Genomic DNA, 25,898 nt, shown 5'->3' on the forward strand with positions numbered 1-25,898 from the left:
GAACCTGGGAAGCGATGCTTCTCTGGGTCACTGTGGAGAATCTCTGGGATGCGGGAGCAGCATGGAGGTATCCCCCACTCCCCGCTCACTTCCCTTCCTACCACAATCAATTTTACTCTAGCCCCAAACGCAACGTCAGCAGACCACCCACTGATATCAGTAGGCCCACCCGCTATCTCAACAGAGAGAGCTCCGAGGAGCTGGAGCCTGGGTGTTCCCAGGTATGTAGATCACTGATCTCCACAACCGGCCCACTAACACCATGGACAATTTACGGCACAGCTTCCATAGTTTATTTTAGAATAGTGCCACCTGTCTTTAAACGACAGAGCGCTGACATATGATGTCATATCCCGGCTCCCAGCAGTAAGGATGACAGCACTAAGGGGAAGGCTGGCGGTGCTGACTTGGGTTAGACCTAGTGCAGCGCCAAAAAGAAATTATTCTTTAGCACCCAAATCTCCCTGTTTCCTCCCTTGATGCCCCTTTTTTTCTAGTAGCTCCAAATATTTGCTGGGTATGAAGGTATCACAGAGTTCTACAGCCTGTTTAATGAAATAGTTTAGAAAAGTAAATATGCATCGGCGAATATTGACTGGTATTTGCAGCTAAATCCCACTGAACACAGGTACTGTCTGTGCTTGGGCTAGATTGCTATTGTCATTCAGTTACACGTCTGCGACAATGTTCAGAAATGTGTTCAGTGAATGAATGGCAGAGGAAGATAGGACGAGTGAATTAACACTTGAGATAAAATAGGTGTTTTCTGTTCAACATGACTCCGTTCACTGGCGTGGTTCAGCCGTTTTGTGAATTATGACAGATAAGAGGTGTTCTGTAGATAAAATACAGGATGTCTTCTTTTATCATTATTTTAATAGATTGTAAGCACCGAACCTTTTCTCCTGTCAGTTCTGTATACTATATATATATATATATCTATATATCTATATATATATATATATATATATATATATATATATAGAAACACATATATAACACATCAGACCTAGACAGATATAAAGGAATCACACAAACTAACATTTCTTTAAATTCATTTTTGTATTATATTTTTAGCCCAAATCCTTATGTATATCACTATATGTCAAGTTTATCATTTTTATTTATTTATTATTTAAAAAATAAGATTTTATTTCAAAATTGAATGCACTTTTAAAATGTAAACAAAGTGTTGATTGCTGCTAATAAGTCGTCATCAATGCTGCCTGCTGTAATTGTTCATAGTATGGGAAAAATGTGTCCTTGGTTAAAAGGAAAGAAGGACAAATATACGATAACCAAAGTCTAATTAATTGCGAAACACTGGGGTGAATTCTTTAAGGTTTGATTCAGGAATAATATTGCTTGCATTTACGTTTGGTGGTAAACAAATATGCAAGCAGTACTTAATATGTACAGTACTGATGTATATTACATAATAACGTGTTCATGGAGACGGTATTAACATGGAATCTGGCAGAATTCTTTATATCGGTGCTGCAGTTGGCACCTTTGCCGAATTGTGCAGCAATATTTTGAAATTAAATCTGTCAACATTCAATTTGGCAGACTTCCCAGACGGTTTCTATGGCAACTGCAGGCTACAATGTGAACTAATCACAAGGTCGGGCCTCTTATAGGGTAAAAAAAAAAAATCTATTTACTTATCCAACCAGAGTCAAATATCAATGACCCCCACCCCACCCCTCCCCTTCTGGGTTCCAAAGCTACCCAAGATATGGTGAGATTCCATCAGAATGTCCCTGGGACCGAGTTTTCCCCTACGTACTTTAAGCTTTAGGGTAAATTATGTTTCAAAAGTATCTTGATTGCTTCTTTAAACGCCATACAATTTATAAAAAAATGTGAGGACCAAAATACCATTGGAAAGAAGTTTGAGTCAGCACTGGTCTGGATAGCAATGTTTTATTATTGGCGAGCCAGCTCTTCCAGGAGTTAAAGTCAAATGTGGATTTTTTCACCTTCCATGTTATAGAAAGAGAGGCGATACATTGATATGTCTACCAGCGTTACCCAGAGACAATCAAAAAGAATCCGGAAGGACCCCCATGTTCTATTCAGCCCAAGATCAAAATCTTCCCATAAAAACTGAAGCAGATTTTTTTCTACTGAGACTATCCCTGCTGTCTACTTGTTCACAGCGTGCCTTCTTTTAAAAAGGCACCGCAACAGGAACAGTTTCAAATACATTCCTTCTATAAGATATTCAAATCATCCGCGCTGTTTCGTAATAAAGATATTATTTTTTGTGATATTGGTGAAGCAAGAAAAAAATGACCCATGTGTTGCCAGCAAATGTATCAATTGTGAGATGATCCACTGACTCTTAGAGGTCACGGGGACTTGTTCAGATTTTCTTGACCATAAAAGGCAACTTTGTGTTAGGGGGTGTGGTTAGAGGCATGGCTATGGGCGTGGCTTTCCCAAGAAATTGTAATTGTGACTTTAATGTCATTTATCAACACATTTAATGATGTTCCTATGCACATTCTTGTGAATTTTACATCTGTAGAACTCTGTGATACCTTCCTACCCAGCAAAGGCTCGGAGCTCCTAGAAAAGGGTATATCAGGGGAGAAAAGAGGGGCTTGGCTCCCAAAAAAGGGAGTTTTGATCCTAATGAGGAACTCTTGGAAGGTACGATACCTGAAATGTTCATCAAAACGACACAGCAGGGCAATTTAGGTACCGTATATCCCAATTTGAGGAGAAGCCTTTGTCCCCAACCAAAACTATTGCATTAATTTGCCATGCTGTACACTTAGAAGAAACAGAATACTGGTTAATAATAACATCACTCGCGGGTAGACCCCATTAATGCATTGTAAAGATTACAGTATTTCACTATGATTGACTATATAATGTGTTTCTATGATCAGGCCATTTTTAATGCTCCCACCTTTAATGGAGTGGATACGGGTTGCTGTTGCTCACGCTGGGTATCGACGAAGCTTCTCTGTAGATAGCGATGATGTTCGCCAAGCAGCTCGGCTCTTACTTCCCGGAGTGGATTGCGAACCTCGCCAACTAAAGTATGTATTATTATGCATTGCAGGTTTCAAAAAGAAATATTTATGTTTACAAAGAAACCAACTAATAGAGTTGTTGTGATTCTTGAACGTAACACCATTTGTTCCACAATATGACAGCATTCAAGGCTCTGACAGCTCCTGTCATTCTCAAGTCTTCGTAAAAAAAAATTAGAACGCTTTCAAATATACATTCTAACTTTCATCTCCTAAAATCAGAATTATGCTTCACATTTTTTGATGTCTACAATGAAAAAAAAGGGAATTTCAAGATCCTTTTCACCTTAAAATCAAATAATCATGTGTTCATCTGTTGCAGGGCTGACGATTGTTTCTGTGCATCTCGAAAACTCGATGCGGTGGCCACAGAAGCAAAGTTTAAGCAAGACCTTGGCTTTAGGATGCTCAACTGTGGTAGGACCGATTTAGTGAAACAAGCTGTGACATTACTCGGCCCTGATGGGATTAACAGCATGAGCGAACAGGTAAGCGCTTCCTGGAAACCGTTTCTAAGATTCCATCTAAAATAACTTATGTATGCCCCGCTGTGCCAGACTAATTCGATAGATGGCTACAGTTCCATTCCGTCACGGTCCTCTCAGAAGCTAACATCATGTGGCCAAATCATCACATCTGCTCATAATAAACTCAGTTCCATCCACACGCCAGCTCCGTCCTTCTCGGTAATATTTGTTTTTCTTTATATGCTGCTTCTACCAGCTGTGGGGAAAAGGCTTGCCTGGTATTTTCCCCACAATATGGCCCCCGGGAATGGGTTGATAAGTCAAAGCTTTCATAGAGAAGATAAGGAGTGGTGGGTTAAGGGTACACGTGTACATGAGAGAATTTCCTGAATTAAATATAACGCCATTTTTAATGGTTTCCCTTTTATTTTCATAATACCCAGGGCATGACCCCACTGATGTACGCCTGTGTCCGGGGAGATGAAGCCATGGTCCAGATGCTACTAGATGCGGGAGCAGAGCTGAATGTTGAGGTGAGACAATCGAGAATATTTAAGAAAATATTATTTCTGGCTAGGCTGTTCTCTTTAGATAAATGACTGCAAAATTAGTGATATACCTATAATATTTAGAATCTACGGACTAATCATTCTGAGTTTCAATGGGGTCATATGATCAGGAAGCATTATACTATTACTCCAATGTATAGTGGTCTATAATATCTCTTCACCCCCAGGACATTAAAGCTGCTGTAGATGTTACCTGTACTATTACCTGTACATTACCCCTTTATTCTGTTGAATAGTGATACGTAGGGTGGTAGGCGGTATCTTTTTTTCCTCTAATCATCTAATTGTCTAAAGCTGCCCCCTATCTGTGTGTATTTTTTTTTATTAGGTCCCAACAACGGCGCATAAGTTTCCATCCGTCCATCCAGAAACTCGTCACTGGACTGCGTTGACCTTTGCTGTTCTCCAGGGACATATCCCGGTTGTGCAGGTAATTCTTCTCTAATAATATGATAGAAAAATATAGGGACGGGGAGGGCGGGGGTATCTAACACTCAATTCTTCACCTGCTCTTACACTACAACACCCACAATCCTCTGCCAGAGTAAATTGTCTTAAGGATCTTGTTTGCACGGGCCACTGTATTAGTTGTCCGACGGCAAGCACTTTGAGTGTGAAAGTCAAAAATCAAACCGGCGGGAGGGATGAAGGAGTTAAATGATGCAGAAAACACATACTTCATATGGAAAAAGGTCTATCTTCCTCTTATTACGAGTGGGAGGTACGAGTTTATGACGATGCATACTAAAAGACTGCACTCAGATCTCAGCGATACCGCATATTTCAAACCTTGAGCCGCTTTATATTTCTGTTCACAGTTACTTTTGGACGCAGGCGCAAATGTAGAAGGGTCTTTGGAAGCTGGAGAGGAAAACTATTCAGAAACTCCGTTACAGCTGGCTGCAGCCGCAGGTAAGAAACAAACAAAAAAAAGTATTATAGAGAAGACAGATTCCTATTAATAGTGGAAAAGACGGCTGCCCTGGACAGAAAGAGCAGGTCTAGAATCCCATCCCGTGCGGTTATAGACGCACAGATTACCTTAGTCCTTTCCACCTAAAAATAGAAAATAAAAGTTTAATAACTTTGATCCAGAAGGGGAATAAGGTAGCGGAAGCCCCATGCCGAGAAGCATCGGGTGACAGCCTTCCGACAGCCTTTGCCTTGCAATTACTTAGTATATCTCTCAATTCATGGTTCCTATAGTGTTCCCCTGGAACCTTATAATGCCAGATTCCTAATGCCCTTTGTGCTTTGTGCAACAGTGAGACTTATTGAGTGAGACTCTCTCCACCCCATTAGACCAGCAGAAGATAATGGTTAGTAATGGGCGCATAATGATTGGACCCAAGTTGACTTTGGACCAGTTTATCAACTATTCTCCATACGACCCCAGGAGTTATACCCCCTTCATTTATCAATGATCCACAAAACATGCAGCACATCTGCATTCTGTATACCAGTCTATTTTCTTTAAATAAGTAAGCTCCCGGAGTGCCGGAGAAGAAATTGTAAGCTTTAATTGCTTCCTAACATTTCGAAACCTCCCGCTGTTTGCAGGAAACTTTGAGTTGGTGAGTTTGCTGCTGGAACGAGGAGGAGATCCCATGATAGGTACAATGTACAGAAATGGAATTTCTACCGCTCCTCAAGGAGATATGAACTCCTTCAGCCAGGCAGCTGCACATGGGCACAGGTACAGTCCATGATTATTACACTTTCTTCAACATTTTAGGGGTTGATTACTTTAGGAGACAAAACGGTACCTTGGTAGTCAAAGAAAAGATATTCTTATCTATCTATCTATCTATCTATCTATCTATCTATCTATCTATCTATCTATCTATCTATCTATCTATCTATCCTGGGTTGTTAGAGAAGCCCAGCGGTGGTCCTCTCGGACTATCAGTTTGATTGTATTGGATACCTTACTGGGACCTTATTGAACAAAAGTACAAGAAGTTATTAATTGTTAACATTAAAAGTCTACATGGCCTGTCCTATGTTTTAAATATATTGGTTCTGGTTATTGACGCCACCTTATATCCTAAATAACGCCAAGAAGGTTCACCTTTTTCGTCATTGCATTTTTACCCAATATATAGTGCTATTGCTTGAAACTTTTGCTTCTTGTCTTGTAACAGGAATGTTTTTCGCAAGCTGCTTTCCCAACCCGACAAAGAGAAAAGTGATATATTGTCGTTGGAAGAGATTCTGGCGGAAGGCAGTGACCTGGCTGACACAGCCCCAACCCCACTGTGCCCAAGTCGAAACAGCAAAGCCAAACTGAAAGCGCTGAAAGAGGCCATGTACCATAGTGCAGAACACGGATACGTAGACGTGACCATTGACATTAGAAGCCTAGGTGAGTCTTCATGTGGGACTATCCCATTAAAACCAGATCTTCTAGCTTAAATGTTAATTTAATTGTTGGGGGTAGACCGTGGATGTAACGAGTGTTGAAGACCAGTAGAATATCTCCAACTTTCCAAGTCTCCAAACCCAGAAGCCTGTTTTGGGAGGTATGCCGATGGCGGAAGTGGTTAAAAGCGAGTCTTGTTACTAAACCCCAAAGCCATCAAACCTCATTGATATGTCGATACCTGGGAACTTCTTGGCTCCTGCTACCCGGAGCCTTACCTTGCGGAACTAGGTCTTCCCCTCACCCTACCATTAAGGCTGCCGAGACAATGAGTTACAATCAGCAACTTAACAATACAGATATTATAGACACAAGGTGGATTTCTAATATATACCGTATTGGCTCGGATATAGACCGCCCCCGTATATAGGCCGCACCCTAAAAGTTTGGTGCTTTTTTAAAGAAAAAGTTTTTTTCTTTAAAAAAGCACCAAAAAACATGCTGCCACTCTGCCCCCCCCGAGATATGCTGCCACTGTCCTCCCTCCCCGAGATATGCTACCACTGTCCTCCCTCCCCGAGATCCGCTGCCACTGTCCTCCCTCCCCGAGATATGCTACCACTGTCCCCCCCCCGACTTACCGGAGCAGACTCCCGGGTGTCTTGCGGGGCCGGCGGGGGACATCTACGCAATACAACTTCCGGTGCCGGCACCGGAAGTTGTATACGCGTATTGCGTAGACGTCCCCCGCCGGCACCGCAAGACACCCGGAAGTCTGCTCCGGTAAGTCCGGGGGGGGGGGCGGTCCGCACGATGCGCTTAGACAACCTCCCGTGCCGGCACCCCCCCGTGGGAGGTGCTGGCAGGGGAGGCTGTCTGAGCGTATCGGGGAGTAGGATGCAGGTCCCCTGCACCGCTGCGGGGGATCTGTATCCTAACCCCGCTGCCTGCCCGGCGCCCGGGACTGCATGTCCCGGGCGTCGGGCGCTAGACCCCGAATATAGGCCGCACCCCCACTTTAAAGACTTAAAGTGGGGAAAAAAAGTGCGGCCTATATTCGAGCCAATACAGTATATATATATTGCTAATATTAATCAGTTATCACCATTATATAGGTTTATTTAGTGCAAAAATCTGTAATATCTGGGATTTGGCAAAAAAAATGGCATATCTGGTTTAAATGAGAATCCATTTTTCTGAACAAAAAAACCCAACAGCTGTATAAATGTAAGTTTTTATTTCTGAAAAGTGTGTGCATTTACGTGTAAGGTTTCCTGGAGCGCAGTAGAGAATCATCTCATGTTAGCTCCTGGCCCGGCTACATATTTTATGACATCACTTGGGATTTTATAGAGAACGTTATCACAGACGTTAAGCTCTATTATTCATATGTTTGAGGCAATGTTACTCAACAATTCCATGTTAGATTTTGGCAGTTACTGAGTGGTGTTTTTTTTAGAACACGTTGGCGTTCATTAAACAGACATGAGCTTAAACTCTCATGGCCGATAATCTAAGACACAGAATGTTATCAGGGTAATTGTATCGTCTGTATTCTTAAAGGGGACTCCATCACCCAGACAGCGTTTATATTGACGTACAAGGATTTATATACCGGTATCGTAAGAGCAGAACTGGAAAATTGGTTTTAAGTTACTTGACTCCCTCTCCTTTGTGATATTGAAGCAGCTATTATTTTAAATACTTAATTCGCATCTGGGGACACTATGTAATCTAACAAATATGAAATCCTTTTTTTTTGTTTGTTTTTGTATACACTACTGTTCAAAAGTTTGGGGTCACTCGGCTATTTTCAAGGAAAACACAGACATTTCTGGCTGTAGAATAATCGTAAAAGGGTTTTCTAAAGATCAATTAGCCTTTTAGACTTAAACTTGGATCAGCGAACACAACGTGCCATTGGAACATCTTGACGGAGAACCAAAACTCCCTGCTCTAGTACTAGAACGATCACGGGAGGAAAGAGGGACACAGGGATTTGGGTCTCAAAGATGGGACTACCTCTGCTAAACAGGGACACTTGGGAAATATGGCTGTTTTTCTTTCTACATTTTCCATCCTCTACCCTTACAAATAAATACTGTTGTAGCCATAATTTCTCTAAAGAAAAGCTCTTTCTGGAATAATCTCTATGATTTTAGCCTTTCTGTCATTATCCAAGCTTAGTACATGTAGTGATGTCATATTTTTTTTAGTTATTTATGTTAACTTATATTTTCATAATGGTCATGCTGTATTTTGTAGCACCCCTGGGAGGTTAATCTAAATTACTACGACGTTAACCAGCGGCCGGTGCTTTGTTCCCGATACGTTACGCCAACCTGATAGAAACTATGTGACAAAGCCTTTTGAAAAACCATAGAAAGAGTTAAAGACGCACTACGTCAAACCTGTAATTGAACGCTGACCTTTAGCTGAGTTATTTTGTAGCTTAATATCCCCTGATTGATGTCATTTATTTTTCATGCAATCTACAAACCTTTACACTTAAAGGCATTTGAAATACAAAGCGTCACAAGACTCTAAATGCCCCCCTGCTGGGCAGGAATCGAGCTCACTGACGGACGATCGGATATTTTTATTTGAAGATGAGAGATGAGTAGGAAATAAAGGAACGGCTGAATGAATGGCTTCCTTGTGGGGGTCTGTTTATAAACCCTGGTAACATTTACTCCATGGTATACAGGCTTAAATAACCATGTATGATAAAGATGAGGAAATGTGACCCAGACCCATTCGGCCCATCTAGTCTGCCCATTTTTCCCGACAACTTAGGTCTGAATCAGCCAATATCCTTCTGGAGATGGGGGGTCTCCAAACCTATAAACAATACTCTAGGTGAGGTCTGGCCAGAGATCTGTAACGTGGCAGAGCCTCCTCCCTCTTCCTACTACTACTAATGTCTCTCGCTATACAACTCAGCACCCTGCTTGCCCCTTCGATGCTTTATTGCATTCTCTACTGACCTTTAAGTCCTCAGAAATAATTACTACCAATGCCCCCTCTTCTGTTGTCGCTGACTGGACAGTGGCCCCAGATGCTATATTCTGCATTTTTATGTCCCAAGTGCGTTATTTTACATTTATCAACATTAAACTGCAGCTGCCACACTCTTGACCATTCTTCTAATTAAAAATTTGTATGACGTTTTGTTAGTTCTAAAATATGAATAGTTTTATCGTATAACATACATATATTTAGAAAATCAAGAGTGATGTATTTGATTTTCACTTTGTTATTATGACTTCAAGGACTTTAGAACACTTATAGCCAGGTCCTTCAAAAAGAGTCCCAAAGGGGGACTGTCCTTCCTAAACAAGGACACGCAGAAGATATGCAACCTCGCGGCTCTTCGTACAACATATGACAACGAGACATGTTGATTTTCACAGGTGTTCCATGGACTCTTCATACATGGCTGGAATCTCTGCGCATTTCATTTCATCAGCACAGACGGCCTCTCATCCAGTGTTTGCTCAAAGAGTTTAAATCTATTCAAGAGGAAGAATATACAGAAGAGCTAATTACACAAGGGCTGCCTCTTATGTTTGAGATCCTGAAAGCCAGCAAGGTATGGACGCCCGCTATCCCCCCCATTCTACTTATATTATTCTATTTCGGAATATTTTGAAACACCTTATAATCTCTGTAATGGTTGCATATGTCGATCTATACATCAATAATGCAGCATAGCACCCTTTCAGTAAAAGTTATATGAACAGAACATTTGGACCTAAAGAAAATAATGCAAAAGGGTTAATTTTTGTTCCCCCCGGCTTTATAGAACGCCATCCTATACTTTAAAAAAATAAACTATTTCCATTGTACATAATTGGCTACAATGTGCTGAGCGCACATGTGGCATGTAATGCAAACCATTTATGAAGACCACATGGTTAGAGTACCAATACTTCCCCAGCTAAGATTTAATAGAGTTTTGTGTATGATGAAATTGGTTTCATAATAGCGATATAACATGATCGAGGAAAATGATCTGAAATGGTTAACTTATCTCCATCAATATAGGGGGTTATAATGTGTCGCACACATATGGCAGGTAATATATACCATGTGGCAATGGGTGTATTAACGCTAGAGGCCTGCTTAGGCCCGGCGCAGGGCAGCGATCTCCATGGTTACCTCCGCACCTCTGTCCTAGCAACACGGATACCGCAAGCAATGGAGGCCTCAGCCTCCATCCTTTTAATGGGCCTTTTTAGAAGAGAGCTCTGATCTCTTCATGAAGACCCTTAAGTCAGCGGTACACGGGGGGACCCAGGTTGCCCAATAGGACAAATGGCCCCTCGTTATGACAAACTAGATGGGCCAAATAGTTTTCATCAATTGCTAAATTTCTATAAGTTCTCTAAAGGGTAGATACACGTAGTTCCCCAGCAAAGATTTCATCGAGTTTTCTATATGACGGAATACGTTTCATGACCATATATACCATAATCGCTTATAGCTACTATATCATTGCCACATGTCTAAAACATATCCCCTGTCTCGGGGGGTAAGCGTTTTCGCTTTGATTAAAGCATACTTTCCAAGTGAAACTCTGGCAGTTTTCCCGGCATTAAGTCTAGCGGGGCGTTATACGATTCACCTCATTTCATTTTGCTTTGCTGGGGAAATAACCTTCATCTGCGTTAAAGAAAGAAAGAAAAAAAAAAGTCATTTCCTACAGGAGCCCATTTTGTTGTTGGAGACCCCAAAGTCTCTTCAAGATGCTGATTGCTTTTAATTCTTCCTGCTGCCCTAGTACCAAATACCGGTTCTCTGGAGTGAAATTTAATCAGTTTTACTGCGGTTAACAAACAGAATTCCACCGGAGAATGTAGGTATTTGTGGGACGAATAATGGATGAAAGATTTCTTTACTTCAGTGAGCTTGAATTTAAAAGAAATAATAATAATAATAAAAATGTGTGCTCTAATTTCTAGTGTAGACAGATGGTGATAGATATAAAGTATAGGTAACATGTGACCCAGACTCCCAAGCAAGGATATATACTGTATATATTATAATGTATATAATATTCTATTTATATAAAAATACACAACACTCTTTACAAGACACCTATATCTATCTATCTATCTATCTATCTATCTATCTATCTATCTATCTATCTATCTATCTATCTATCTATCTATCTATCTATCTATCTATATATACTTCATGGACAAAAGTATTGGGACACCTGACCATGACACCAACGGGGACTTTGATGACATCGCATTCTAAATATAGAGACATTAAAATTAAGTTGGTCCTCCCTTTGCCAGCTTCCCTTATTCTGGGAGCGCTGCAGGGAATCCTCCTCTCTTGCAGCCGGTGAACATCTGCATGATGCGCTCAGACAACCTCCGCTGCTGCCGGCAATTCCGCTGGAGCTTCTATAGTGGAGCACTGGCGTGACATAACCTTCTAGTGCTCCACCATAGACGCCCCAGCGGAAGTGCTGACAGCAGTGGGGGTTGTCTGCATCACGCAGATGTCCACTGGCTGCCAGAGAGGAAGATCCAGGTCCCCTGCAGCACTGCTGCCCCAAACTGAGGGACGCGATTAAACAGTTACTTTGTGAGACATGTAAGAGGTATGGACCCTCAGAACACTGGGGCACCTGGATCAATTACTCCGTGTGCTCCGTCGTTAATCCAGCCCAGCATGTTACTTCTCCATAAAAATAAATTGTCACACGGGGTATGAATATATCACTAAAATTCAATGACCAATTCTGCCGAGTTAATTAACATCTAAATAATGCAAGATGTAATGGACGATACTTTAAATCATTCCATTTTCAAGTTTTGTTTCTACTTTCTTGACACTAAATTAATTTCAGGGGAATTATCATAACTCAGTTCTTCCTTTTATTTTTGAGAACATCTATTAAAAGCAGCATTTTTTAAGAAACAATTATTGGTATATTCTATATAGGTTAAACTTCTCAAGGCCTTCAAACAAAGGTGTTCCTTGGCCAAAAGTGGTCTGGAAAACACCATCCATGGTTGTAATTAGGGCTGTCAGCTACCTGATTTATTCTCTGCAACTGTGTAGAATTTGGCAGGAAGATGGGTCATTGGTGGTCAAGTGTTTAAGGGACAAGACAAATGGTGGTACTGATGGTATAATACTTCTTTCTGTGGTTCAGATCCTTTATGGCACATCAAACCATGGTTTCCCTGTAGCGGGTTTGTAGAACGTTCGTGGTAGCTGTGATTTCAACTTGTGTTGCTTCCTTTGCTTTTTAGAATGAGGTTATCAGCCAACAGCTGAGTGTCATATTCAGCCAGTGCTATGGTCCGTATCCTATTCCGAAGCTGACGGAAATCAAACGCAAGCAAACTTCCAGACTGGGTACGTTTCTAATCCAGAGTCCAATGAGTTTATCTTAAAATTCTTTGTTTGTTGCTACATGGAATTATTTACATATATATATATATTTATATATATATATATATATATATATACACATACATGGGAACTTTCTAGACGAGCTGACCCTGAGACTCATAAAATAATAACCCTTTGATAGCCCATCATGAAGATTCTATGAACAACTCACCAAATGTTTAACCAAGTGCCTCTAATATTGGTCCTCATGGAAAACTTGACTTGATAAGATACACTTTATTGGGTCACCAGCATTTAAGCAGGGATATCAATCATAACATACTAGGAAGCAAAGCCCCCATTGAGTCTAATATATAATCAGAGCAATAATTAATAGGAAGGGGTCAGCTCCAGACTGTGTGACCCTGAGAATCTGCCCCTTCACCCTGAGAGCTTGAGACTGGGCCAAAAACCTTGAGATTCAGGGTCAAACCCTGAGAGTTCCTAGGTATGATATATACACAAACAGACATACTTTATCATTTACAATAATGCATAAACTAAATGAAATTTCCTTTTCTTTCAGATCCTCATTTTCTTAACAACAAAGAAATGTCCGATGTCACGTTCATTGTTGAAGGCAGACCCTTTTATGCACACAAAGTACTGTTATTTACGGCATCCCCAAGGTGCGAACACACACCAGCAAACTGTATTAACATAGAACATTGCAAAGTAATTCGTTTCGGAATATTGTATTGTGTAGATCATATAGCGTGGCTTGGTGATTGAAGGACTTCAAGGACTTCGTTGCTGTTTCGGACAATACTGTCCAAGGAACCGGGCTGTTTCCGTGAACGGTATTGTACTAAACACTAATGAAGTCCTTTAATGGACAACTCTGTTGGCCTGTCTCTAGACCAGGGGTCCTCAAACTGCGGCCCTCCAGCTGCTGCAGGACTACATCTCCCATAATGCTCCTTCAGCTAAGGGGCTGGCTGAGGAGTATGGGAGATGTAGTCCTGCAGCAGCTGGAGGGCCGCAGTTTGAGGACCCCTGCTCTAGACAATGTAAGCAATGGTAATGTATATATTGGCACTTAATTTAGCTGTATAGCAGATATGCAATATTTGGATTTATTGAATTAATGTATCATAGTAAGTATTCAATATGTTTTTTGTTTCAGTCTTTAGGTTATTGATTATGGGTATACGGCACTGAATGCTTTGCATGTGACAATAATTACTTTCTATTTAAAACTGAACACAAATTTTTTTTCTAAAATAATGTATTTATTCAGCTCATCATGGACTACTTAAATGAGATATTTCTTTTTCTCTGTCCAGGTTTAAAGCTCTTCTCACCAACAAGTCGTCTGCAGAGAACAGTTGCATTGAAATCAACTATGTGAAATATCATATCTTCCAGGTATCAATATATAATAAATGAAACTATCATTTTCAAGGGGTAGCGACAGCTTAAAATGCCCAAAAAAAACACTTTTTGTTCAAATAAGTGTAGAGCTTGCTATAAAAATGCCTGAAAGTGATTAGATCCAGAGATAATCTGACAATGTCCGTTTTAATAGTTTTTTTTTCTTTTTTTGTTTCGTCTAGCTGGTTATGCAGTACCTATACTGCGGAGGGACAGAGTCGCTTCTCATTAAAAATAATGAAATCATGGAGGTAAGACGTGTACAGAAGAAGTCTTTCGTCAGTTAAATGTTGAGAATGAAATAGCCGCAGATGTTGTGTCCAACAGATGTATGACCTCATAGCTTTGCAAGGGGCATATGACCTAAAATGAGAATCTCATGATGATGATGAAGTGTATGCATGGGTACTTTCCTCTTTGGGTTGTTTCCACTGATCTCCAAGTCCTCAAAGTCCAAAGTTCTAAAACACATAGAAAACCTTAGAAAAACATGGATTATTCAGTATGTTGTAGGGTTTAACTTCAAACTGCAGAGGCACTTTTCGGACAGCGCTAGAGACTTAAATAACCAAATGGGAATAATGAGCCAAAAAATTGTGGGGGGAAAAAACACATTCCTTACACCATGAACACCATATACTTCCTTTTCACCATACATTGATGGAGCAGAAGCCACAAAGGGTTTAAATACAGAGGTCTATAAAGCTATAATCCCTACTGTGGTTGACAGTTCAGCGCTGAAACCATTAAAAATGATTTATTATATAAAACAGCCCTGGAAAATGCATTTTTTTTTAAAAATAAGGAATCTTTTTTAACTGTTTGTATGCTGGACTGTTGACCTCAGAGGGAGCATATACCCACATATGGGTCATAGCCGCTTACAGCCATCTTGGACGACAAATGGTCATAAATGCGTATTACTATAAACAAAAATAAAATCCAAAAATAAATGGTGCAAACTATGTCCATCAGGATTACAACTCCTCTCCACACAGCCAGCCAATGGGGTTGGCTTAAATCAGTGAGATTTACAGTTTCCAAATGTAACAGTTTGCTCATCATACCTATCCATGGATTGGGGCGATGGCGCCATTGGTAGTAGTCATAGCATAAAAGCAACTGTTGGATTAAAACTTTTTTTTTTTTACCCTTTTTCTTTTCTTACAGCTGCTGTCCGCCGCCAAATTCTTCCACCTAGATGCTTTGCAGCGTCACTGTGAAATTATCTGTGCGAAAAGTATTAATACGGAGAACTGTGTGGATATTTATAACCATGCCAAGGTAAGTTCAATTGAGATCATCAGCTTCAGAAGTTGAACGTTTTTTTTTTTTTTTTTAACTTTACTTTTTCAAATTTGGATACTTATAGATATCATATGCAATATGTTTTAATACATTTACCCACCAGCCGCCCCTCCGGGCCACCATCCTTACTGCTGCAGTATGACATCATATCCCTGCGGACTGCCTCTTAAGGATCCATGTTACTAGTGTTAGTACATTCCTCTATAGTGTCAGTAGGCCGCTTGGGGAGACCAGTCATTGCCCTTTTTATTGGCCCATTCAGCAGTGGTGCTACCCAAAAGGGCAATTAGCTCCCTGTTATACCGTCACCCGATCCTGCTGCCCTACTTTGGCCTAGTCAGCCTAGGCCAGAATACGCCACTACAATTACCTTTCTAGATTTATATAATGCAGATAATATAATCACATGTTAAATAGGAAGATACATTTTAAGGGTTTTTTTAAAACATATTCCATTTAATCTTAAGAACATTCCGAGAAAGTCCACAGATACTGGCTCATATAGGTAATTATATTTTATATATATAATTTTATATATAATTTTATATTTTTATATTTTTTTTTCCTCCCACAGTTTCTTGGCGTACCAGAATTGTCATCTTATTGCGAAGGATACTTTTTGAAAAACATGATGCTTCTTATTGAAAATGAAGCCTTTAAACAATTATTGTACGACAAAAACGGGGAAACCACCGGGCAGGATGTCCTCGGTGACTTACAGAGGACGTTGGCAACCCGGATACAGTCTATACACCTGTCTTCTTCGAAAGGGTCTATAGTATAGAGATATATGGCGCTGGATGGACTGTGTATTGTGTTTACCCCGCAAAGGCTTTATGCGACGATAGCAAGCTTTTCACGCCTTTCCTGAATTTCTGCTGGCTTCTGTCCTCGGAACTGGGAAAAAAAAACAGGAAAAAAAAAACTGTAATTTCAAATTTTTAACAAAAAAAAATCTGTTTACCCAGAAAATGACGAAATAAAGGAAAATGGATCAACAAGGTCATTAACGGATCTACAAGGAAGAGAAGCTACTCGTCAAGAAGTTCTAAAAACGCACCTAGCTGTGTGTCTCGGTGCCCTCTTTAAAACGATTTTTTTGATATGCATCTCCTTAATGTGCATTAACGAAAAACAAAACAAAAAGAAGAAGAAATACTACCGACTGTTTATATTGTGGCCGTTAAACTCCAATGGAAATAGCTGTCAAGTTTTTGAGACTTTTTCAAGATTTCTTATAAAAAAAAACAAACAAACAAACAAACAAAAAAAAACCTTGTAGGTTAAAAGGAAATTTCGTAGCCTCTAGATCTCAGTTTCCCCAAAAATCGTACTGTTCCGAAGAACCTGTTATTTTGTTGAACGACACGTTACGTGGCTCCCGTAAGACCGCAGCTATCTGCTTTATCAAGGCTGTATCCCCTCCCCCGCCCTCCGCCCTACTTGGACTAAATTTTAAAACGCGATGATATTAAATAATATATTTCGATCACATTTTTTTAAAATCGGCATGTCAGTAGTTACCTTTTTTGGGGGGGGGGCTAAAATTCAGCAAACTTGGATTTGCATGGGATCATCTGCGTGCGTCGTTTTTTTTTTTTTTTTTTGCCAAGAATTACGCGGATTCTATTTAAAATCCATTTGTGAAGTATGAAAAAAAAAAACACAAAAAAACCCCCCCACAATTCTTTTTCCACTGTGAATACGTTCAAATTGTTGATTGTAGGTGTTCGTTTTTACATGACATAGTTCTCATAAAGCTAAAGTATTAATTATATTCTTGTAATATACGATAATTATTTTTATTGCATTGTAGAGAAGAAGAAGAAAAAAAATCCAGTGTGTCGATGTATTCAGATTCTTTAAGCCATACGGACCATCGCTATCTTTTAACCCCTTAAGGGCAATGGGCGGTCCCTAAACCCATTGAAAACAATGCATTTTGAGCCCGTACATGTACGTCCTTTGTCATTAAGGGGTTAAATACGCGCGTTATTTCTTGTTACGTTGGTTAACGAACGCCATCTCGATCTTATAGGTCTTTCCACGTCTGTTATGTTGGTACGTGTCATATTATTTCTGTACTGCCGGATAATAAAGACTTGTAACGTGCCACATTTTTTTTTTTTCCGAGACACCTTTGCATGGACAATTCGGTGTTGAAATTTGTGAACCTATGGCAAATGTTATTAGAAGAACGTTTTTTTTAAGTTATTTCCAAGCGAAAAAATATGGCCCTTTGTCCCTTTTATACCAGCATGCCACGTTTACATTAAGGCTTCGATTACTGGTTAATGTTTAGGGACATATACTGGTCAATGCCGTTGTAATTTTGATACATTGTTTCGATATGAATGTTCGGTGCTCCTTGATGTCCATGGCTTTTTGGGCTCATCAACTCATACTAGTATCGGCACCTAACAGAGAGCTGTTCTATAGCTTTTATTAACGTGGTCAACAAAAACGTCACAAACTGGCTACTAGAAATAGTTAAAAAAAAAAAAAAAAAGATACGGCATGGCAACCTTCAAATGAAGTATAGATGATTTGTCAATATTTGGTATCATAGTATGTTGTCTGAACTACTAGATGAATTACCTTTTTGTAAATATTGTACAATGTTAAAGTCTGATGTAATAAGTGACATGTCGGGCAAGAGAGATAGAACTTTGATTGTTAAAAAAAAAGTTATCTGGTGTATTTCATAAATTTTTAACACAAAAAAAACAATGTCACACATGCTATGTGATTCATTCTGTTTATTGCCTACATCCCATGTTGATATAACATGATAATGTAAGAAGGGAAAATGTTCAAATAGGTGTTTAAAGGGAATCCATCGTGAACATGTCTTATGTTGTAGCACAATGGGGTCTGATCATCCCTTGGAACTCTCCAGATTGGCTCAGGGGACTTGAGAATCACAGGATTTGGCTCCACGCAACTATTTGGTCTAATTCCTGACTCTTTTGCCACCCTTAGGGGCTTAGTCCAAGCCAAGTACATAGTCCTGCCTCCCCAAACTGGCTCTACCCATTGCTTTCCATATAAAGGTTGAGTACTCACAGGACCACCCGAGAAAGATCTCCAATATGCTGTAGAACACTGTGATACCCTCATACCCAGCAAACATTCTGAACTCCTAAAAAAGGGACATCAGGAGAAGATAGAGGGACACATAGATTTGGATTCCAAAGAGGGATTGGCCTCCATAAAGAGGTACATTTGGGAAGTTTTCCCACCTTCTTCTGTTGCTGGAGACCAAGGATGGAGACTCAAGTCACATCACACGCCAACGTGCATTCAAATGACCCAGTAGGTCAAACTGAAGAAGAAATGTAGAAATGTATCTAAAATCTATTTATTTGCTATAATCCTAGAACATGATATGCATAGGTAGGGTATTACTATTCTATAAAACCACACAATACTCAATGTCGAGTATAAGAGAATATTTGTAAGTTGATCGATTCCCTTTAAATACATTTGAAAAAAAATCTATATATAATTTACAGAGTTAGCAACCGTTGTACTAAATATATTTCCAAGTCTTTCTTGTTGGTGTCAACCGGATAATATTGCTTTGAAATGCTTCACAGGCTCCAACGGGAAGGAAAGATTATATTAGCATGGGCTAAATTAATTAATCACATTGTATTTAATAAAAAAAATGACAAATATTGACTTGGCTGATTTGTTTTTCTCCTTCTAAGGTCATCTGTGAATGTTCACACATTATTTTAGCGCGATGGATGGTTGTTTTGATATTAGAAGCTTGTAAAAACTAGGAGACAATCCTGGGGCTTATTCAAGTAAACCACTTCACTATGTTTTAGGAAAGACTAACCCCAATAAGCTACTCCTGCTCGAAGGGCTTAGATGTGTAATGCTCACTCAAAATCAGTTATACATTATTGTGTAGAGCCAACGGCAACAAAGTTCTACTCTACAGGACCCGGCCCGTTGAGGACCTGTGAGGTCCAACTCAACAGCCATCAACTCAACTTGACTGATGGAGCTTTCTTTGTTGCGTGATCTAGAAGGGCTACGGGGTCTGTTCACGTAAAGAGAGAGTTGCGGCTGCAACTCCATGGCTTCGCTATACATCATGGAGGCCCAATCTCGTGAGCTTCTGCTGCAGGAAGAGATTGACTGGCCCTGTATAATGTATAGTTAAACAGGTTAGTCTCCTTACCCAATGAATTATACACAGGTCCAGCCTTTCTGGTTGGAGGAACTTGCCAGTGTTAGACCTCTATAACGAATGGCGGAGTGAGGGAGTGGAAAAGTCCATTTCCATGCACCCCTTGTCATTTTAAACAAGGAAGTTTTATGTCTTCAGCTAACTCTCACCAGACCAAACAATCGTCAGAGGGACATTTTTTTTGTGTGTGGCTATGGCTAGGCACAGGGCCACCAAACAGTTTTTATATAATTGTTTTACCATTGTGGAGCTGTGTCATACCCGTACACTACAAAATGTGTAGAAAAACATGTATAAAAGACGAAAACGGGATTTCGAACCCAAAGAGGGACTCCAAAAAAAGAGTATGGTGGGTTGAAGCCATCATCTATTCTACAAAATAAGTTCAAAATATTGAAAACAATGGGAGTAGCAGCAGCCAATCACATCTGTGCTATGAAAACGCTGATGTTTTGCTAAAATATTTGCGATTGGCTGCTGTATTTCTGACTTCAATAGGAGTGCTACTGAGCGTGTGCAAGAAGGTTGGCCATTAATGCTTCCTGCTTTCAGTAGAGGCAGCCAAGGGATGAGGAAAATGAGACAGAACGCTTGCAGTCTAACCCCAATGACTAAAGAACGTATATTACCGGTTAAATGCGTGCAAAACGTATTAAGAAAAATAGAAATACAATTTTGGGGAGCCGATTGTTTTTTTGTGGTTTAATGAAATTGATGACCACAAAGCTTAAATTGTGCAATTTAGTGGAATTAATAATGAATCCGATGCCAGTTTCCATGGATATCATAACTGAGAGAGATCGAGAGAGGCCTTGTCTTGGATTCAGGAGCCATACGCCGATCCCATGCATGTTTAAAAACCAAGGGACTCCTAGTTCTTGACAGTCCAGATAAGTTCTAACCATGTTTCCTTTTGCTTGTAAAATAAACCCAGATAGATAAAAAGCCATCCGTACAATGAAAAGGCAGAGCAGGGATTATGTAGCCTGCTTCCCGAGGTAGTAGTTTGAGTGAAGATATCCAAAAAAAAAGGTTAATCTGGGTGATGCCCGTATTTGATCTTTAAATGTAAGTCGGGGATGTTTATCCTCACTAAGCTGCTCTTAACAACCTCTCGACAACTTTGAAGAGTGTCCTTTTCATCTTGGCTTGTAAACGAAATCTCAACCGATTCAGCCGCAGACGAGTAATTGATTGCAAAATATTCAAAGTATATGCGGAATTTAAATACTTACAGATTTGTTTTCACAAAGCAGTGAATACGCTTATTACACCAATGGTCGGGAATGGCTATTATTTTGTGTTCGTGTTGAAGGATTCTGTATTATTAATCTACTTGCAAATTAAATGGGGCATCCCACGGAAAATATATTTTTCTCCATAAGCATAAACCCCAGCGTAATATAGAGTGATATTGGTCGGCGTTGACAAAAACCTGGTCTTTTGTTCCAATAAACTCCCTTTATCTGCAGGCCTGGAGGCGGCCATTGTGGTCAGTCATGTGATATGTTGCATGACTTTCCCTGCTCAAACGCCACACTGAGTTGATGCTTTATGGCAATGCTGTTCCCATAGACTCTCATTAGTCAGAGTGTTGCCTGGGTAATTAAGACTGAGCTGTTCTATACAGTGTCCCATAAGTCTGGAATCATAAAAAGAAGACCCATCAGATTACAAAATCTATTCAAAGTGTCCGCCGGAGATGCCTTCACTCCACCAGAACACGCGTGACTTTACGGACATGCCTCATAACATAAGCATGAGTCCTATGGTTCCAGACTTATGGGACACTCAGTATTGTTTCCCACAAGCAGTATGATAATGAGTCAGGGTGTTTGGTAGATTGGGCTCAGATCACAAAAAACATAATATTATGCAAAACACGGCTTAATAACAATATTTTTGAAAAACATATTTTTAATCTGATACCAGTAATAAAAGAAAACCGTAGCAGACGTTCTCCTTTAATTTATAGGGAGAGTTACGTTAACCCATTGTGGAGTATTATTGAAGATGTGTCTCCATAAACACTTGATACAAATCCGTTTCACATAAAGCAGGCGTTCCCAAACCTGTCTTCAAACAGCATACTCTGGTTATGTAATAAATAGATCTTTGCTTAATTAAAGCCCATCCTATCCAGGAGGAGAATTCTCATGAGTCCTGAACTAGTTTCGCAATACAAATTGAATCTTTAACTATTCGCTAATGGAGTAGGAAGTAGAGGCCAAGTGCTTCATTCTGATAAATATCTTATTATGGGGGTAATATTAAACAGACAGTTCCGTGAATTTTTTTGTTTGTTTTTATTCAGTGGGAAAAATAAAATCTGAATAATGATTACCGTACTTTAAAATGATACCCCATCCCCAGATCTGCCACCCAAGGCTTGGTTGGCCTACACCGGAATACGCCTCTGCTAGAACACAAAGAGATCTATGTAAAAATGCATCACATAATGCCTAGTTTCCTCCTGCACTCCTATTAACCCATGAACTACCAAGCAGTGGTAGGCATTATAATGGAGCATTCGCTCTCACTTCTTTTTTGAGTATGTGCAGAGTATTGTAAAATGTTTATCCTTTCCTTAAAATTCTTACGTGAATTCTTTTACCAAAACTGGCACAGTGAAAATGTTCACCTTTTTCAGGAAACTAATACATTTACTGTGTGTTTAATGTTAAATTAATCATTCTGGGATGTGAGTTACTCTGCCATCTAGTGGCTGAATACTTATTAGCATCTTGTGCAGGGGCACCTATCTATGTAAAACCCTTTAAGTAAAACCCATGGAAGGGGCTGGTAAGGGGGCAATTACTGCCTGAGCTGCTGGGATTTCAAGATGTGATCCACACTAATTGGCTGTTTTTTTCTTTGTAGTCTGAATGAAGTTCTTCTTTATGACTGCAGATACATTTTAAGCCAGCGCAGCAGCATTTTCTAATCCCGACTATGGGGGCTGTGTTGAGTCGGCACAGCCCCCATAGTGTAAATGGGCTAGTTGCGGAGATCGAAGATCTCCCCTGTAACCAGCCCATTCCGCAGAGGGATACTCAGGGGCCCCCTGGACCTGCCAAACTAAGCCTAGTCAGCCTAGGCCAGAATATGCCATTGGCCACCTTGTGATCACCAGTCCGGCCCTGGTTTTATATATATATATATATATTTTTTTTTTAAATAAATAAACATACTGGGAAGATAAAATAATGATTTGAATATAGGGGTTTAAAAACTGCATAGATATAAAGCTTCATTTACAAAGATATTGAAATTAATATTTCAATAATTAGAATGGGCCACCCGTGCAAATGTATGGATGTCTCGAACCAACATTAAAACACAAAATTACATTTAGCTTATTAATTAAATTAATAAAGTAAGTTTCCTATTGGTCCTAAAAAACGCTAGAGTGTTAAGCAAATAGGTCTCATATAAAAGCAACAAAGAAACTTTTAAGAAGCTTTATCTGTTTTCTATGGCAACAACCTATCAGGCCTGCTGTTGGGTCACATGACAATAATTATTATTTTTCCAGAATTACTTAAGGGACCGGTTTGGCTATTTAACAGTTCTAGGAATGATGTATCTAATACTTAATTTAGTTACAAAAGAGTTAAATTCAACAAAACAATAATTAATGCAATTTAAAGCCTTCTCTGGATAATAGACAATAAATCCAGGAATTATATCACCTGAAACCTCTTAAGTGAACTGAAGCGGGCATGGTCACATGATCAAACTATTTAATACTTCCCAAGTGTCCCAGTTTTCGTGGGACAGTCACAATTGCTGGTGGTTAGTCGGGTAAGGTGGACAAGCAGCCGTGCCCACTCCCTTCTCTACTCAGACCCCCAACACGGGTGTACCGATTTCGACACCTGAGATGTCGGAGGGTAATCGGTTTTCCCCAAATTTCGGTGAATAAAATAATTAGACATATATTTTTCATCATTATTCTATTTATTTCAACGTGAGTTTTGAAAAAAGGAAAACTCTTCATAATGTATCCCTTGCAAAAGCAACTGTGACCGTTACATGGCGCGTGATTGCACTTGTGTCTGGGTAACATGACCTTTTATTATCCCCCCCCCCCGGTTATAACCGGCTTTGTCATTTTATTCTGAAGCAACTGTGCCGCTGCCCGTGTGAAGCTCTGCCAGCACGGGGGGGGGGAGTGTAAGCGTGAGCCGCCGTGCCGGCGTAACGAGCGGTGCATCTGCCGTTTATGATACATTGAAGCATGTGGCCGATTCCATTTGCTTATCTAATCGGAATTTTGTGTGGACTGTTCGTTATGCGGGAATACTTCTCAGGCCCTGTATCGGATAGCTAAGACGATTACAAAGTCACCAGAAACCCAAGGGTTTAATTGTCCTGAACCCCAGAAACACTTGGAGCAGATTTGTTAATTTTAAGAATTATTAGCGACTGCCCCTTTCACAACTTTATCATTATGGGTTTTTTTGAAAGGTACCTCTAGCTTGTGTTATTTTTTTGTGATTGATTGTAATTGTATGTGATTTCAAACTGAAGGACAACTTTACCTTCTGAAATCAGTGTCAAAAGGACCCGTGCTGTATTTTCTCACTTCTGCTGAATTTGATGACACGGTGGATGCAAGAAGTAATGTCAACCAATGTGGCCAAGGTCAGTGGCTCCACTGTGAAGACCCCCCACCAAAAAAAATGTCAGAAGGTCATGGTAGACACCACATCCCCTTCTACATTTCTTCCAGGGCCATACTCCCCGAAGGGGTATGCGACCCCTTCCCACCCTCGGCCCGAAGGCCTGCAGCTAGGCCAGATCTACTTGGTCCTTCCTCACAACCATCAGCATATCGCTCTAATCCCGTTAACAATGTGAGGCACGCAAGACAAATCTCCTCTGCATCCTACAACCCCAGACGCACCTTGTGGCTTTTATTGGGGTCTTCAATGTAGCGCGGTTGGGATCCTTCTAGTCATGCTTTTTTCCATGCTCTTGGGTTTCTGCCCAAGTGCAACGGGGAGTCCAGACATGGATGATCCCAGCGACACCTTGTAGCTGAGGCCTATGAAGGCTGGAGTATATGGGCTGGGATTGTTGGTTTTCTTGGATGGTCTGCCCTTTTGGGAAGGATCCGACCAATATGCTAATAGCCATCTTTTGTTTTAGGACAGGGTATTAAGATGTTGAAGAGTAAGCTTCATCCATTTTGGTAGACAACTAGTCTGTTTTCTCACAAGTGACATTATTCTGCTTTATATTAACAACGTATTGCCTTCTTATATGAACCACGAGTAGCTTGCTGCTGCCTCAAGTTCTTACTGAAGATATTTAGTATAGTAGCAAATTCTAGTGGATTTTACGATAAAGGCAGAACAGTCTGATTTTATTACAAGCAGAAGAACTGTCAGCTGGTATCAGGTTAAAAAGGGAATCTGTTCTTGACTTCTACAGATAAGACCGGCTGAGTACAGGGAGGTTCCTTGCCTCAATTAGGTGTCATGGCGTTTAGATCAGAGATGCTGGAGATGCTCAGACAGTTGGAGATGACAGATCTAGTGAGTCACACGCAGCGTTCATTTCCAAGAATCTCCCTGTAGAAACGAATCACGTTTCCAATCTAATATGCCGCGCAGGCTTCCCACACACTTACACAGTCACCCCCGACAGCAGAAAAATAGCTTTACTTTCACCGCCCGTATCCAATATTGTTTAACATTTATTGTTCAGGACATGGCGCTAATTGAGTAACCAGATTACCTTTTTTCCAGGGTACAGAACCCTGATTGGAACCTCTAATGCTTAATACTATTTGCCCCCCCCCACTTGTCTGAAATAACAGACCTAAAATGATTCTAAATGTAAGAATAGAGCACATACCACGTGATGTATAGATTGTCGAGCAAACATATAGATCAAGATGGTTTCAGTTTTTTATGACATCATCATGAGATGCATTATGCAATTGAGCTACTGCAAAAACAATTTGCATATTGTGCCACATGATGATGACACCCTTTTCTTGATTTATGAGGATAACTGGCAACTCTCCAGGTTTGATCTGAAGTCTTCGGATGAAGCACTGCTTCCCAGGGTCTCTGGGTCAACTTCCTCTTTCTTCAGGGCAGGGGAGTGGTATGTATCCACTTGCCCCCCTTGCGATTG

The 25,898-nt window shown here is 40.2% G+C and overlaps 2 protein-coding genes across 2 annotated transcripts in view; both read left to right on the plus strand.

Annotated features, from left to right (window-relative positions):
- ABTB3 (ankyrin repeat and BTB domain containing 3) overlaps window positions 1-19,228 on the plus strand; it is a 90,505-nt gene extending 71,277 nt beyond the window's left edge. The window contains exons 4-17 of the mRNA XM_053465644.1: window positions 2,901-3,053; window positions 3,370-3,535; window positions 3,958-4,047; window positions 4,412-4,513; window positions 4,902-4,995; window positions 5,644-5,779; window positions 6,228-6,448; window positions 9,859-10,037; window positions 12,721-12,826; window positions 13,389-13,491; window positions 14,149-14,230; window positions 14,419-14,487; window positions 15,407-15,520; window positions 16,119-19,228. Coding sequence (XP_053321619.1) covers window positions 2,901-3,053; window positions 3,370-3,535; window positions 3,958-4,047; window positions 4,412-4,513; window positions 4,902-4,995; window positions 5,644-5,779; window positions 6,228-6,448; window positions 9,859-10,037; window positions 12,721-12,826; window positions 13,389-13,491; window positions 14,149-14,230; window positions 14,419-14,487; window positions 15,407-15,520; window positions 16,119-16,328 — 1,825 coding nt within the window. The 3' untranslated portion in view covers window positions 16,329-19,228. The remainder of the gene's footprint in view (window positions 1-2,900; window positions 3,054-3,369; window positions 3,536-3,957; window positions 4,048-4,411; window positions 4,514-4,901; window positions 4,996-5,643; window positions 5,780-6,227; window positions 6,449-9,858; window positions 10,038-12,720; window positions 12,827-13,388; window positions 13,492-14,148; window positions 14,231-14,418; window positions 14,488-15,406; window positions 15,521-16,118) is intronic.
- Window positions 1-25,898, plus strand: part of LOC128492910 (L-lactate dehydrogenase B chain) — a 205,075-nt gene that overhangs the window by 163,996 nt on the left and 15,181 nt on the right. The gene's annotated exons all lie outside the window — the stretch shown is intronic.

This window comes from Spea bombifrons, chromosome 4, assembly GCF_027358695.1.
Source record: "Spea bombifrons isolate aSpeBom1 chromosome 4, aSpeBom1.2.pri, whole genome shotgun sequence".
NCBI lineage: Eukaryota > Metazoa > Chordata > Amphibia > Anura > Pelobatidae > Spea > Spea bombifrons.